This window comes from Topomyia yanbarensis, chromosome 3 (genome assembly GCF_030247195.1).
Source record: "Topomyia yanbarensis strain Yona2022 chromosome 3, ASM3024719v1, whole genome shotgun sequence".
Taxonomy (NCBI): Eukaryota; Metazoa; Arthropoda; class Insecta; order Diptera; family Culicidae; genus Topomyia; species Topomyia yanbarensis.
Genome location: NC_080672.1, coordinates 180,935,980 through 180,952,820, shown reverse-complemented (window position 1 = coordinate 180,952,820; position 16,841 = coordinate 180,935,980). Strand labels below are relative to the sequence as shown.

At 38.5% G+C, this 16,841-nt stretch overlaps 2 protein-coding genes across 3 annotated transcripts in view; one reads left to right on the top strand and one right to left on the bottom strand.

The window, feature by feature from the left end:
- The window catches only part of LOC131693147 (uncharacterized), a 369,761-nt gene extending 353,249 nt beyond the window's left edge, over positions 1-16,512 (bottom strand). Inside the window, exons 1-2 of one of the 2 annotated variants that reach the window (XM_058980737.1) lie at positions 16,395-16,512; positions 16,304-16,340 (exon numbers count right to left, since the gene is read on the bottom strand). The gene's annotated coding sequence lies outside the window, so the exon portion shown is untranslated. Of the gene's footprint in view, positions 1-16,303 lie in introns of both variants that reach the window. The other variant, XM_058980735.1, reaches the window with a different exon arrangement.
- On the top strand, positions 4,727-5,548 carry LOC131687453 (thioredoxin-like protein 1). The gene has a single exon (XM_058971542.1). It carries the CDS (start codon positions 4,727-4,729, stop codon positions 5,546-5,548), a length of 822 nt encoding a protein of 273 aa, XP_058827525.1.
- Positions 16,513-16,841: the final 329 nt, after the last annotated feature.

The following is a 16,841-nucleotide window of genomic DNA, read 5'->3' as shown; positions in this document are numbered from 1 at the left end:
ACTCGGCCGTCGGTACCTCAATGGCAACCACCAACCAGAGACTTGGATTAAAGGCTGAAACGTCAGCCACGGCCGGTGGTGTTGCAATCGGTTTTGCCGTCGGTCACAACGTTGGACATGCCCTCGGCGGAATATTCAGCGGTTCCGATTCGAAGGAGGCAGTTCCAGTAGCAGCCGGTCTTCGATTCTACAATACGCTCCGGTTTGTGACGAGGCTAACACTCCGATAAGACCATGCTCGAGGGAGATAAAACGGTACTGCTCCTGTGCCTAAGGACAGGCCGATTTGACCCTGCGCGAAGGTTTCAACGAGGCGCTCAGGTATAAGTAACAGTCCCGCAGAATAAGATACATAGCAAAATTATCCAAAGAATAAGAGCTGGCAGCCGAAGCGAAGTAACACACATCATCACATGCAGAGAAGCAATATACAGAACGCAGCGTAATTCCTCAAAATTTTCATAGCGCAATTTAGTCAACCGAAATTGTAGTCATCAGTCGAGAGAGAGAGACTGATAGGTTATCAGCAGCAACCAGGAAGTTGAAATCTCGCAGCAGTTTTGCGTATCCTAAAGTGAAGTAGAGTGCCTTAAGTTATAACAAATATCGGTTAATAATGGTAGACTATTACAAACTGCCGGATGTGACCTGAACCGCCACCGATGTGGAAATCAAAAAGGAAAACAAAAAACTAGCGCTACAATGGCACTCAGATAAAAATCCAAACAATCCAGCAGAATTGAATCGGCGATTTAAGGAGATCCCCGAAGCATATGAGGCGCTATCAGATGAGAAAAAACGTCGCATCTATGACCAGTACGGCAAGGGGGGTCTGATGGCCAACGGTTGCGAGTGGTACCACCATAACACACGGCACTTAACGTTCCGCAACCCAGAGGAGGTGTTTAGGAAGTTCTTCGGTGGTTAACCGTTTGAGGAGTTTTTCAGGGTAACATACCACCATAATGGGCATCGGTCGAATGAAATCAGCAATGGACCGCGATTTTCACATACGCAGAACGTAATCAGATCGCCGTTTACGCCACCCTTCGTGAGCTTCAACCTGGATCCAATGGCGCACCGAGGCACAGTGGTCGCAATGGTACCAAAACGTGCGTTTAATTAATGGTGATCTAGGAGTTCATTTTAGCGTTTTGGTGTGTTAGGAACACTTTTTCAGAATGGAAGCCCCCTTCTTTTGATGTATACTTAATTGTGATTAATCCACCTAAAAGTGAGATAGAAAATTTACTTCCACTAACTTTCGAGATAGAGGCATAATGTCAATGACAAAGTTATAGAAAATTCTACTGCGAGAAAACTTGTTGAACATGTAAACTCTCCAAAATGTAATGGTGTTGAGATGTAGCGCGTTGTTTGTGGGAAGCCCTGTAAAAATCATTTTTTCATGATAACTTTTTTCTGAGATTTTTGCAACTCTTCAAATGTTCTATGAAGTTGTTGAAATTAAGAAATCACATATATTTGTTGAAGACGTCAACATTTTTTATTTCAAAACTTAAGAGTTATTAAATAAGGTGGGTTGAAAATACCGCCATTTTGAACGCCAATTACTAAAAGATGTGGAAATATGTGGAAGACATTTTGATTCTATAAGAAAGACAATGACAAGTACTACAAGAAAAAATACTTACCACAACGGGCATCAACCGGCCTGTATATAAAAAATGATTTCCGGCAATGTATGTTTTGCATTTTGTAACAAAGTAAGTACGACTTTTTAAGCTTAACTTTTTTAGCGATTTTTTTTTTCTATATGTTGAATATTCTAAAAAATCATAAATACACAAATAAATCGTGAACTTTGAATTTCTGTTTTCTGAAACTTACGAGTTTTTCATAAATTAACAGTAGTTGGAAAGTTAACACCAGAGACATTTAAAAAGGTTTACTATATTTCCATGAGTAGGAACCATTGCGAAGAGTATTAGATATCAACGTTGCTCTTTAGGATCAGACTTTCTAGAAAATCTTTAGAAAAAGATTTTCTCCTCTCTTTTAATATTTAACTCTCAAAAAGACAAGGGGTCTCAGAAGCTTGGCTAGTTACAGTTCTCTAGGTTCAATGTACTTGTATTTCAAAATACAAATGATCGAGCGTTTTCGGGCTTTCGATACTCTCACTGGTAAAACGACAAAAAAGAGGCTCTTGGTTTCATTGGGTCTTAGAAGCGATGCTTCATGAAGTCACAATTTTCGCTTGCCTTTTTGAGAATTCATTTCAAATATTTAATCATTCAATGCTTGCTTGCAAAAGCATTCTTGACAATTCCCTCCAGGTAATCGTTTCATAAAAACGGCATATAGGGTAGACGAGCTCTTATACATCTCATTAGTAGGGGTGTCACACTTTTTCGTTGATAACTCGACTTAGAGTGACTGGATTGCGCTTAAATAAGTATCATCACCTTTGCTTCGTTTATAGGAAGCAGTACAGTTAAATTTTTTTCCTGGAATTGTAAAATGCTCGTGTTTGAGTGAAGCGAAAAGTCGAGTACAACGTGCCCTTATTCATCCTATCATATGAGCTAATGCATTGAATAGAGATAGCAGATACTTCTCCAACTAATGAGTTCAAATGGGTGGGATGAATAGAGGAGCTAAGATGAATTAGGACGCAGTTACCTCAATACTATATGTAATGGTTTTTACTCTTGTAAAGACAGTCAAAAAATTTTGCACATTTTTTAAATGATCACTTTAGTTGTTGTGTTAGTTTATAAATAATTCGTTAGTTGGAGTCTACAGAGCTGAGAGTTTTGGATTCATATGTGTACTTTGACATTTCCAAAGTTTTTTAGAATATTCGTAGAATAGAAATACACATAGAAACAATTGCTAAAAAAGTTATGCCTAAAATGTCGTAATTATTTTGTTACAAAATGCAAAACATACATTGTCGGAAAGTATTTTTTATGTACAGGCCGGTGGATGCCCGTTGTGAGTAGTATTTTTTCTTGTAGTACTTGTCATTGTCTTTTTCATAGAATCAAAATGTCTTCCACATATTTCCACATCGTTTAGTAATTGGCGTTCAAAATGGCGGTATTTTCAGCCCACTTTATTTAATAACTCTTAAGTTTTGAAATAAAAAATGTTGACGTCTTCGACAAATATCTGTAATTTCTTAATTTCAACAACTTCATAGAACATTTGAAGAAATTCAAAAATCTCAGAGAAAAGTTATAATGAAAAAATGATTTTTTGGGTGCCTCCCTCAAACAACGCGCTATATCTCAACACCATTACATTTTGGAGAGTTTACATGTTCAACAAGTTCTCTCGCAGCAAAATTTTCTATAACTTTGCCTTTGGCATCATGCCTCTATCTCGAAAGTTAGTGGAAATAAATTTTCTATCTCACTTTTAGGTGGATTAATCACAATTCAATATACATCAAAAGAAGGGGGATTCATTTCTGAAAAAGTGTTCCTAACACACCAGAACGCTAAAATGAACTCCTAGATCACCATTAATTAAACGCACGTTTTGGTACCATTGCGACCACTGTGCATCGCCCTGGTCAACGATCATCAAAAATCAACCTGAGCACAAATCATTTGCTTCCACCTTTCTCTGAAGCGTGGAATGAGAGGGAAATAATTTTACTGCATAGACCTTTTGCTGGGCGAAAAAATTATTGTGTATTACACACACCATCGTGAATAGGTAAACTACACACGCGTTTAGTGTGGTTGAAATGAGCCGTTTGCAGACAAGAGATCATCACTGTGTTAGAAGACAGAATTTCGTTCAAACACCAAAGAAGTGTCCATGTATAAAATACACCACTTTGTGGGGTAAAGATTCAGCAAGCAAAACCAACTACATGCGAACAGACTATTCTGTAGCGACTATTTTCAACCAACTTATTTCATAGCAGATTAAGTTGTGTTTGTATAATGCGGTAGGTAAATTTGGTCTATAATGCGAACAAGGCATGATTCGAATTCAAAATATGTTCGAAAGGATGTAATGCTTTTTTTGCATTGGGAAATTGTTTTGGGTGCATGTATATATAGAATTCTATAGATCATGATTAGAATAATAGTGAAGTATTATTTTCTCCACAAGCTGCGCATTATAATTGTGATATACTTATTATATTTAGATATCTTTCTAAATAAATTATATAAAAAACAAGACAACACTAAGAGTACAGAGGTGGGTTTAAAATAATATTGCCAATAGAATATTTCATATTATGAGATGGTCACAGCAGATACAAACCAAATTCTTATTCTACATCCTTAATGAGACCATGCTTTGGGTGATTTATGGAAAGCACATGTATGATTTTCTGAAGGGACCATATTATGGTGTATTCATGGTGCATCATGGGGTTCAATGTTTTTTTGTGGACCACACTATGGTCCTTTTATGGTCGTACATGGGGCCTTGAACCATGAACATTTGCTCGGGATACTAGGTCACTAACAGCCATTCAAAGTCGCTTTAGCGACATTGGCCACCATCATCTGTTCCGGAAGCCGTTGGTCGCAAGAATTCATTTCGTTCATCTAAGAGAAGTTTTCGTAATCATCTTTCATCGTTCATCTCTCGTCATTCTCGATTAGTTAAATTTTGTGAGGAGTAAAGTGCATAACGTTAAAAGTTAATTAAGTAGTTAATTTCTCCGGGTAAAATAGTGGCCCTGTAACTAGAATATTCATCTAACCGATAGCAGCGCAAGAAACCACACAGCATGACTGTTAAAGCAATCACCGATGAAGCTCACTTCCAATCCGAACTAGCCGCAGCAGGAGGAAAATTGATCGTTGTGGATTTTACCGCAGCTTGGTGTGGACCGTGCCGAAACATATCGCGTTTGTTCGATCAGCTCCCGGCGAAATATCCAAAGGCTGTGTTTCTCAAGGTGGACGTCAACAGTTTGTTTATTTTCTACCGTGCCAGAACAAAGATTGACAGGATGCAGGGTGCAGACATTAATGGACTTGAAGCCAAAATACAGAAACATTACGTCGCCAGCTTGTATGAATCTGGAGAAGATTACGGTCATGGAATGTTGGACTTGAACACCTTCATCCAGAAGAACCAGTGCGAATATTTGAACGAATCGAACGACAACCCAATAGTGAATGCGCTCAGTTCCAGCGGTGGTTATCTGGTGTACGATTGTGACGAACAGTTGATCATTTCGATTACCTTCAACCAGCTGGTCAAAATCAGTGCCATCAAGTTCAAAGCACCGCCCTCTCACGGACCGAAAAAGGTAAGAATCTTTATCAATCAACCAAGCACAATCGATTTCGATATGGCCGAATCGCAAGTTTCGGTGCAGGATCTGGTACTGGGGCAGAAGGATCTTGTGTCGGGATCGCCGATTCCGTTGCACTTCGTTAAATTTCAGAACGTGCATAATATGCAGCTGTTCGTGAAGGATAACCATTCTGGTGACGAGACGACCATTATCGATCATTTGGCCTTCATCGGGTCACCGATTGCATCGACTAAGATGGATGACTTCCAGCGGGTTTCTGGGAAGAAGGGTGAAAGCCATTGTTGAAAGATTGTTTGAGCCGCCGGGAGAAGGATGGTTAGAAGGCGGTGGATAGGTGCGGTGACGAATATGTTTGATCGTATATTTAAAAACTTAAAGATAGTGATGCGCGTTAACTTGTTCTTTTTATAAATTGTTCAATAAAATAATGAGCAGGAAAAAAATGGAATATTATTTTGATATTGCTCCGGCAGAGAAAAACTCAATCTTTTTCATACAAAACCAACAAGCAGTTCGCGATGGCTCAGCTGAATCCGTAACGAAACGAAAGAGGTTCAGGAAATCTTCCTGAAACCGGCGGGCACGGATACGGCTACTAAATAGTCAGACTGAGACCGTCGTGATGATTTGTTGACGTATTCTAACTCTATTGAAGCTTTTTTGACGTTGACGGTTTGACGAATAGTACTCGTAAATATTACAAAGATGTTCGTATACAGCAGCGAACAATTTGTTTGCCGAATGAAGCTATTTCGTAATAAGCCAACGAAAGTCGTTTCGTGGTATTCACGAAAAATTCGTAATAAAAAAAAATGTTTCAATAGAACTACGAACAATTCATCATATGTACGAAAAAATTCGTATATTTTATGAAAATTTCTGTACGAAACAAATTCCTGGCGATTTACGAATATATTCTATCAGTGCACTGAAGTCAACACTTTCCAGATGGCAGGTAATCAAATCTTAATTATGATTATCCAGCTCGGTTTCTCATCTCGCTCAGTCCAGACGCTAGAAACCGCTTCGCTGCTATAGCAGGGCAAGTAATCAAATTTCCCCGTGCGCTGCTTGGTCTATTAGCAAAGGCAAAAATTGATTCCTTCTACCTAGTGTGTGAAATAGAGATGGGTGTGAGTGAACAGAAGTTCTTTTTAACCGTTGTGTGTCCGACGCGGTACCTGGGTACCTTTTTAAGTTTCAATTAATTAAATTCCTATGTTTTATCCATAGCTGGAAATTGAAATTTTGTGACATCTTAGAACTTCACTAAGTCAAGCTTTTGGGTTAATAATATTGTTGATATAGTAAGGGTGGGAGTGGGGAGGGGCTTCTGATTTTTTTTACTACGTAACAGGCCGACGTGGGTACCCGGGTACCCACAAAACTAAAATGCCCATAACTAAGGTAATATCCAACCGATTTCGATACTTTTGGCCGTTTTGGATTCAGGAACTCATCCACTTTTCGACTTGGTAAAAATGAGTCGGGTTACTTCATTCGGTTCCCGGAAATCCGGGTTTCCGGAAGCAGGTTCCAGTGCTGGGGTACTATTTGCGAACTTCAATGGAATACTAGCAATATGGGTATCAAAATTCTTGGAATTGCATGAGTAGGCTGTATCTCGTGGTTTTGGAACCATTTGGTGATTTGACCCCGGAACGGACATTCCGGAGCAGGTTCCCGTGGGGCCGTGAGTGGCCATTCCGTTCCAATTCCATTTTTCAAATAGCCATAGGGTCTCGTAACAATAAAAAAACAGACTTCCGAGACAATTTAAAGAGTTTTGATACACATATTGCTAGGACATTATTAAAATTTGCAAATCATATCCTAGTACTGGAACATTACTCCGGAAAATCCAGATTACCAAAAACCAGATCCATTATTCCGGTTCTATTGTACAGAATCGAAAAGTTGACGAGTTCCTGAATCCAAAACATCTAAAAGTGTCCAAATCGGTTAAAGGAAGCCATAGTTATGAGCATTTCAATTTGTGGGTACCCGGGTACCCTCGTTGGCCTGTTAAAGGTGTTTTTTTGTTGGACACATAACTGTTAAAAGAACGGTAGTTCTCAATTCTCTATAAAACGAATGAACTGAAGGTTGCACAGAGAAAGCGCAAAATTCGCAAACGAAAAAACCAGTTTTTTTTCCACACCGTATGTCAGATCTTCATAAAAATCAATCAGCGTATGTGGAATGTTGTTAAAGTACTGCTGATTGATTTTTATGAAGATCTGACATACGGTGTGGAAAAAAACTGCTTTTTTCGTTTGCGAATTTTGCGCATTCTCTGTGCAACCTGAACATCACCCAAAGCCGTTTGACATATTATACGGGCCGATTTTTAGGCGAACGTAGTCGCTTAGAACAATGTGCCATACATACTGTATCACCTATGATAACACGGTATAAAAATACGATTCACAGTAATACACGATCGTTTCACTCGTTACCGCAATATGTGGCACAATGAGGCACACTTTTGACAACTCAAAAACTGTCAACAAACTGTAGCTAAAAATCATAGCAACCATTGCTTTTATTTTACTGAACACTATGGCACATCGTGGCACATTGCGGCACAAGCTACCACGCTGTTTGTTTGTAGGCACAATTCGATTTGTGCTAAGCGACTCGCCCTTTGAAATGAACTGACTTGTTGTCCCACAAACCGCTCTCGGTGCTCTCTTATGGCGATTTCGCTTGAGCCCGAAACTGAGTCATGTTCTAACCCCAACCGCTGTCAGTTCATACATTTTGACAGCAGTTGGGGTTAGAAACTGACTCAGCTAAATAAAACCTGTTTTAATCCACCAGCGGTGCAATTGTGCCTTTCTCATTTCTCTAAACTATGGCACGGAGGCTTTTTATGTTCAACATAATTGTGGAAATGTCCATTACATTCTTAGTACACTTTGCACTTATACACAATGACATGCCAGCCACGAACTTGATGAGCTACGTGTCGACGGCGAAACACTTGAAACAAAAAAATATCATACTCCATTAGCCTAATCAGCATTAGATCAATGTTATCTGCTTGCTAACTCATTTTGTCATGCGGGGCTGGGTATGTGAAGAGGGCGAAAGTCCCATGAACGAACGACTCCCCAGCTTAAATTGGTATGCTTTGTGATACAGTGGTGGTTTAAAGATGATGGGGTTGAAAGGGAGGGGTATGAGGGCTGGATGGGGTGGTGGTCTGAGGGGTGATTTAAGGAGATTTTTAAAGGAGGGGCGCGAACAGTAGAGGGGGGGTGTAACCCCTCTCCGTAAACCATCAACTACGCCCCTGTTAAAATCAAGAAACCCTAAACGAGTCGAAAAAAAAATTTGGCCGGGATTAGGTTGACGTTTTTCAGAGTGATTGCATAACCTTTCTATATGAGAAAGGCAAAAATGTGCCAAAATCCAAAAAAGTGAATCGTAGTCAAATTTTTTTTCGAGTTTGCATCAAATCTCGACGTTTCATGCACCTTGAACACATTTAGCATCAAAAATAAAAATTCTATTTTTAATTTTTCCTATAGTTTATATGAGAAATTTCTGTGTGGCCGCACTCTGAAACCCGTAATTCCGGAACCAGAATTCCGATCGATCCAAAATTCAATAGCAGCCGATGGGAAGGTTGCACCTTTCATTTGAGACTAAGTTTGGGCAAATCGGTCCAGCCATCTCTGAGAAAAATGAGTGACATTATTTGACACATACGCACATACATACACACACACATACACACACACACATACACACACATACATACATACACACACATACAGACTTTTTCCGATCTCGACGAACTGAGTCGAATGGGATATGACACTCGGCCCTCCGGGCCGGGATTAGGTTGACGTTTTTCAGAGTGATTGCATAACCTTTCTATATGAGAAAGGCAAAAATGTGCCAAAATCCAAAAAAGTGAATCGTAGTCAAATTTTTTTTTCGAGTTTGCATCAAATCTCGACGTTTCATGCACCTTGAACACATTTAGCATCAAAAATAAAAATTCTATTTTTAATTTTTCCTATAGTTTATATGAGAAATTTCTGTGTGGCCGCACTCTGAAACCCGTAATTCCGGAACCAGAATTCCGATCGATCCAAAATTCAATAGTAGCCGATGGGAAGGTTGCACCTTTCATTTGAGACTAAGTTTGGGCAAATCGGTCCAGCCATCTCTGAGAAAAATGAGTGACATTATTTGACACATACGCACATACATACACACACACACACATACACACACATACACACACATACACACATACATACATACACACACACATACAGACTTTTTCCGATCTCGACGAACTGAGTCGAATGGGATATCACACTCGGCCCTCCGGGCCGGGATTAGGTTGACGTTTTTCAGAGTGATTGCATAACCTTTCTATATGAGAAAGGCAAAAATGTGCCAAAATCCAAAAAAGTGAATCGTAGTCAAATTTTTTTTTCGAGTTTGCATCAAATCTCGACGTTTCATGTACCTTGAACACATTTAGCATCAAAAATAAAAATTCTATTTTTAATTTTTCCTATAGTTTATATGAGAAATTTCTGTGTGGCCGCACTCTGAAACCCGTAATTCCGGAACCAGAATTCCGATCGATCCAAAATTCAATAGCAGCCGATGGGAAGGTTGCACCTTTCATTTGAGACTAAGTTTGGGCAAATCGGTCCAGCCATCTCTGAGAAAAATGAGTGACATTATTTGACACATACGCACATACATACACACACACATACACACACATACACACACATACACACATACATACATACACACACACATACAGACTTTTTCCGATCTCGACGAACTGAGTCGAATGGGATATGACACTCGGCCCTCCGGGCCGGGATTAGGTTGACGTTTTTCAGAGTGATTGCATAACCTTTCTATATGAGAAAGGCAAAAATGTGCCAAAATCCAAAAAAGTGAATAGCAGTCAAATTTTTTTTTCGAGTTTGCATCAAATCTCGACGTTTCATGCACCTTGAACACATTTAGCATCAAAAATAAAAATTCTATTTTTAATTTTTCCTATAGTTTATATGAGAAATTTCTGTGTGGCCGCACTCTGAAACCCGTAATTCCGGAACCAGAATTCCGATCGATCCAAAATTCAATAGCAGCCGATGGGAAGGTTGCACCTTTCATTTGAGACTAAGTTTGGGCAAATCGGTCCAGCCATCTCTGAGAAAAATGAGTGACATTATTTGACACATACGCACATACATACACACACACACACATACACACACACATACACACACATACACACGCACATACACACACACATACATACATACACACACATACAGACTTTTTCCGATCTCGACGAACTGAGTCGAATGGGATATGACACTCGGCCCTCCGGGCCGGGATTAGGTTGACGTTTTTCAGAGTGATTGCATAACCTTTCTATATGAGAAAGGCAAAAATGTGCCAAAATCCAAAAAAAGTGAATCGTAGTCAAATTTTTTTTTCGAGTTTGCATCAAATCTCGACGTTTCATGCACCTTGAACACATTTAGCATCAAAAATAAAAATTCTATTTTTAATTTTTCCTATAGTTTATATGAGAAATTTCTGTGTGGCCGCACTCTGAAACCCGTAATTCCGGAACCAGAATTCCGATCGATCCAAAATTCAATAGCAGCCGATGGGAAGGTTGCACCTTTCATTTGAGACTAAGTTTGGGCAAATCGGTCCAGCCATCTCTGAGAAAAATGAGTGACATTATTTGACACATACGCACATACATACACACACACATACACACACACACATACAGACTTTTTCCGATCTCGACGAACTGAGTCGAATGGGATATGACACTCGGCCCTCCGGGCCGGGATTAGGTTGACGTTTTTCAGAGTGATTGCATAACCTTTCTATATGAGAAAGGAAAAAATATTGATCTCACTCTCTACTTCTGTCATTATAAAGAACTCGTTACCCTTGGTGAAACCGTTCCCCGAGCAGAAGAAAATAACTGCTAAAATACTAAATTTAGGTATCAATACCAACGACTGTTTACCACAATATGGTATTAATGAGCTCTACATAAGAGGTAAAATACCAAAAAAAATAACAGATATGTTCTACAAATAACTATTTGATAATGAAACGAGTTATTATAATACCTGAATAATAATAAAACATTTTTCAACCTTCCAATAATAAAATTCACTCTATGGAGGTATTTAATAAGGTATTGGTTTGGTATTTGTAAAAATAACTGGAATACATAAATAATTCTAAAATAAAGTATTATACTTCATTGAGGTATTAACCCTCAAAAAGGCAACCGGGTCTCAGAGGCCCGGCACGTTACAATTTTTTAGTTACAAAAAAATATGTATGCAGTATAAGCTTGGGCATGGAAATTTTGATAAGTAGCTTTGAAATCTATAACAAAAATAAAGAATTGTGAAATTTTCATCTATGGGGTGATGCGCAGCTATGTTTGAATTTTTTACATGCACAAAAAGGCAAGCCGGGCCTGGCAGGCCCGGTGTGCATGCAATATTTACTAGTAATACCACGGGTTTTATACATTAATATTTATCTGAAAAAAACATTTTGATGAGTTCATCTTCATATTAGCAGGAATTTTTTTCATATTTCGATTGATTTTATCTTTACCTTTTCTTATAAAAAAAAAATCTTGAAATTTTGAGCGAATTCTATACTTTTCTTTTATAAGAAATGTAAAAATAGCATACGATAATGACGTGTGTCATATTTTTTTGGGTAAATCCTTTAATTCACCCACTGTGATCTACTTGACAATTATTTGGATACAATATAACCTAACTCTGTCGTTATTGTCTATTTTTGTTGTCTATTCTTTGCGTTATAGTTGTCGTAATTATTCAAATTGTAGGATCTAAAAGCAACAAAAAATTGAAATGGCTATAAGACGATATGCCCATGCTTTCAATCGTCTCAAAGAATCTGAAATAATGGAAGAAATTCGAGCAAATTCAACAGTAGACGATTCCGAAACTGATTTGCAAAGCGAGGAAGAAGATGTGAATGATATTGCTTCCGACGATAAATCTGATGCAGAAAAATATGAATATGTACTCCGGTTATGCATCAGAAAAAATTAATAGCAACCCAGAAACATTTATTGATCGTGTTCAAACGAAATGGAGCTCAGAACCAATCGACAGTCGACGTGATCTTCCGAGTACTCACCTTTTGGAAAAAATGACCTTTTTACATTCATCGCCTTATACGCTGAAATCAGGATTTGCTGCGTGTTCGTACTCATCATCCTGTAATTCCGGAACCGGAAGTCGGATCAATTAGAAATTCAACAGCAGCCAATACGAATGCTGTACCTTTAATTTGAAACCAAGTTTGTAAAAATCGGTAAAGAATTCGCTGAGAAATAGGTATGACATTATCTTAAGAACTTGGTAAGTTCCCCCGGGGCATCAAGAACCGCCATAGCTGGCCAATGTGGCCGAAGTGCCTTCGGTGGGTCATTAATGATCTAGACATGCAAAGCCAAGTAATGTTGCACATATTTTAATATATATTGCATAATTTGGACATTATGGTGGTATCAGTTTCTATGGAAATTTGCTGTGTGATTGTACTCTTCAACACGTAACTCCAGAACCGAAAGTCGGATCAATCAAAAAATCAATAGCGACCGATGGGAAGGCTGCGCCTTTCATTTGAGACTAAATTTGTACAAATCGGTCCAGTCACCTCAGAGAAAAATCGGTGAGATTGTTTGCCACATACATACATCCATACATACATACACACACATACATACATTTTACGATCTCAACGAACTGAGTCGAATGGTATAAGAGATTTGGCCCTGCGGGTCTCCGTTAAAAAGTCGAAATTTCGACCGATATCATAACCTTTCTATATGAGAACGGCAAAAAGGAGCTTGAATTTAGACGGGCCTGAGAGGCCCGCTTGCCCTTTAATGTTAGGATTTTAGCTTGCCTTCACAAGGGTTAAGCAGGTATTGAAAAATGTTTCTTCAATACCTGCTTAATACCTCAATGAGGTATAATAATCAATTAATACTAAGTTTTGGTATGAATACCAAAAAATGGTATGCTCGGGTTATTGCCTAGTTATTTTCTCCTGGACGGGTCAGCATACAAAAATATAACAGTTAAGGCAGCAATCGTTCTGTGAGAGCTATCGCGTAGAAATTTTATTGCATCTCCCAGATGCAAATGTTTTGAGAACCATTCACTAGATACCGGTAAAACATCAGCTGAACGAAAGAACAATTCATGCGAACTAGTTCTTTTTACAGAACTGTGTGGAGTTAATAGTTCTCGAGATCGGAATAACGAGAGGCCAGTGTGCGCGTGTGAGTATGTACGATGCATACAGATCGACGAGCGAAAATATATAAACCTCGTACGTGATTCACCCAACCACGTTTACCGCGAATAGACGCGTCCGTACAGTGTTCTCATCGATTCACGACAAACTGTTCGATCGGAAATGGTTCTTCGAAGTGAACTGTTTTGCCCATCTCTAGTGTGAAACGTGAACAAACAATGAGTGACATGACAATACAAAGCATGTTATGTCACTCATTGTTTGTTCAAAGTATGTCCCGTTGCGGGCAAACTGCACACTCAACTGCATCTTCCTAGCTCGGCAAATAATTTAGCTGAAATATATCGGTAATACCAAAAATAGCTGACATTTCAGAATTTTTTGAATATTTCCGAAAATCGTTATTTGACTTTACTGAACGATCGTCATCTAAAGTGTTTTAACGAGAATTCGGAAACTAAAATACCGAGAGCAACAGCAATTTTGTCAAGAACCGAGGCATGCCTCATTGCCGTAAAACTGTATACTGGTTGTCATTCTGAACATCAACATCATTAGGATCCGCCATATTCTTTTTTCGTTTCACACGCGACGTAAGTGTTCTTGAAAGTGTTTTAAAAATTAATGTTTCAAAGATGCACTGCGTTATACAGTATTTGGAAATCGAGGAGGAGTCGGTAAAGAGTCGCATACTCCAGTTATTGAGTAAGTAAACATATCAATACTTTCTAAATTTTTAGACATCCCGGGAAACTGACGGTTGCAAAGGTAGCATAACCCCGTCATTAAAGGAGGAGAGAGACCCGAGAGCGGCGGAAAGTGCTTCATATCGTGGTCTCAGTCCAACGTCGATGTTGGCGATGATTTGATAGAGGCCTATTTCAAATATTTGTAAGTTTTTAATAAAAAATAACTGACAGTGGAAATAAAAAGTGCTCGATGTTATTGTTTACATTCCGAAAGTCGAAAGATTTTATAGAAAAACAATCAATAGCCGAATGTTGGATAAACATTTTCTTTTTAGATTTACCGTAAATATCAGTTAAAATTAAACTAAGCCTTCGGCAAAGTTTGACAGTTCTGAATAAAATCAAATTATCGAGATTTCAATTATTTATAAGTGAGTTTTCATTTACCGAGACTATTGCTGAACAGTCGGCTGTTCGATTCCCGGTATTTTGTTTTGCTGACTTCGGCAAAAAAATTAAGTGTGTGTGTGTTGCTGTTGACTACTCGAAATGTCCGGTAAGACCATCAATTCGTGCAGTGGAGCAAATGTTGAAGGTGAAACAGAGTTTGGATAGATGGGAAAGGCACAATCGCACCACTAGGTGGATTAAAATAGGTTTTTAACCATTTCATTTGAATGATAAAAAATGCTAAAGCAGTATTACAAAACAAGATGCAGGATATCCAAAAAACATTCAAAAGCTGTGCTATATTTCACCCTAAGAAGGAAAATTGGGTAAACACCAAAATTTCTCACTAGGGCGATTTTTTTTTTTGGTAAAACCAGTCTTTGCACTTGAAGGGCACAAATCCTTACACGGTTGCGTTTCGGCTTTGCCTCATCAGAAACCGACGCTAACTTTTTGTCGGAATAGATTAGCGCCGACTTGACGCAAATCCCTTAAAACTAAAACACACTTTGTGTTTCCATCGAACAACTGATCAAGCGTGATTTCCCGTCCGAGCAGAAGTTCTGTTTATGCCAATGAGACACAGTGAAGCCGAAACTTGTCTTGGCTTAGCAGGTAGATGAGGCGAAGCCGAAACGCAACCGTGTAACAAATAAGGAAATTTTCGCCCTAGTGAGAAATTTTGGTGCTTACCAAATTTTCCTCCTTAGGGTGAAATATAGCACAGTGCTTTCGCATAGGCCTGCTAAGCCAAGACAAGTTTCGGCTTCACTGTGTCTCATCGGCATAAACAGAACATCTGCTCGGACGGAACATCACGTTTGATCAGTCGTTTGATTGAAACACAAAGTGTGTTTTAGTTTTAAGGGATTTGCGTCAAGCCGGCGCTAATCTATTCCGACAAAAAGTTAGTGTCGGTTTCTGATAAGGCGAAGCTGATACGCAACCGTGTAACATTCAAACGCTTCCGACCTTGTCCGATCCACAAATTCCAAGCGATTTGAAAATATTGGATTTTTTACTAATTTCAGATACACCGACATACTGTAGGGCCAAATACTATGTTTGGCAAAATGTATCTCTATGAATATGCGTCATTTCTTCTCCCTTTCCCATTCATCAACTGTTTATGCAACTGGAAAAAACAAAGATCACCTTGAATTTGCTAGTATTCGAAAGGATGTAAAAAATCTCTACAATGATAGGTGGATAGATGCCAAATTGTTCAAAAATTAGTTAGTCTATTTTAGTTTAAGCCTTAATAATAAGAGCAACACCAGTGATAAATAATTTTGGCCAGTATTCGACCCCAGTCACTCCTGGAACGGTCCCCACCAATGTCTGTTATTGTTTCGAAGGCGCAGGTCAGAAAATGTTTTGATTAGTTTCAACAGTACGTTGCGTAGCAATAAAATAAATAAATTTCGATACATCGTTATCATTAGAAGAGCATAATCAAGCCTTCTTCAAGCAAATATTTATATTTTTTCGCAAAACTTTCATGTTATATTTTTTAACTTATCTTTAAAACAAATTAAACTTGTTGCGAAACGTTACTCACACTTGTTGCGATATTTATAACGCACCTTTTAGATCGCCTAGAATAAAATATTCATTAAATTGAAAGGATTTTTCAGTTCAACACATTTTACACAGTTTTACGTCTAATTTATGAATCACGAAACACATTTGCATCTATCTGTAATCATTTCTATACAGTAAGCTAGTTTCGTCACATTCCAGAACCGAAGATCCTGCGAAGCACCAATTTACAAATTCTACTCAATATAACTAAGCTTTTTGGTTGACATCAACAACGGAATTGTCATAGATACCAAAGTAAGTTGTAAGGTACTACCCAAAGGGCCTATCGTAACTAGTTATTTTTACAGTTTGATATCGATTATTTTCAGACATACTTTTGCAGCAAGTGATTAACTATCCGTCTAGAAACTAGGCCGACAATTCAATTCGTTATGAGGTGGAGCTTAAAATGTACTTTTGAGCTTCATTGATAATTTTACGTAAAAAGCCATTTTGTCTTGAATTATAAAACTTACGTTTGTCGTTTGCTAGCTATGACCAAATACTAATTTGTA

Excerpts from the sequence above, each read along its gene's own strand:
- LOC131687453 (XM_058971542.1), top strand. The coding sequence starts at position 4,727 with ATGACTGTTAAAGCAATCACCGATGAAGCTCACTTCCAATCCGAACTA.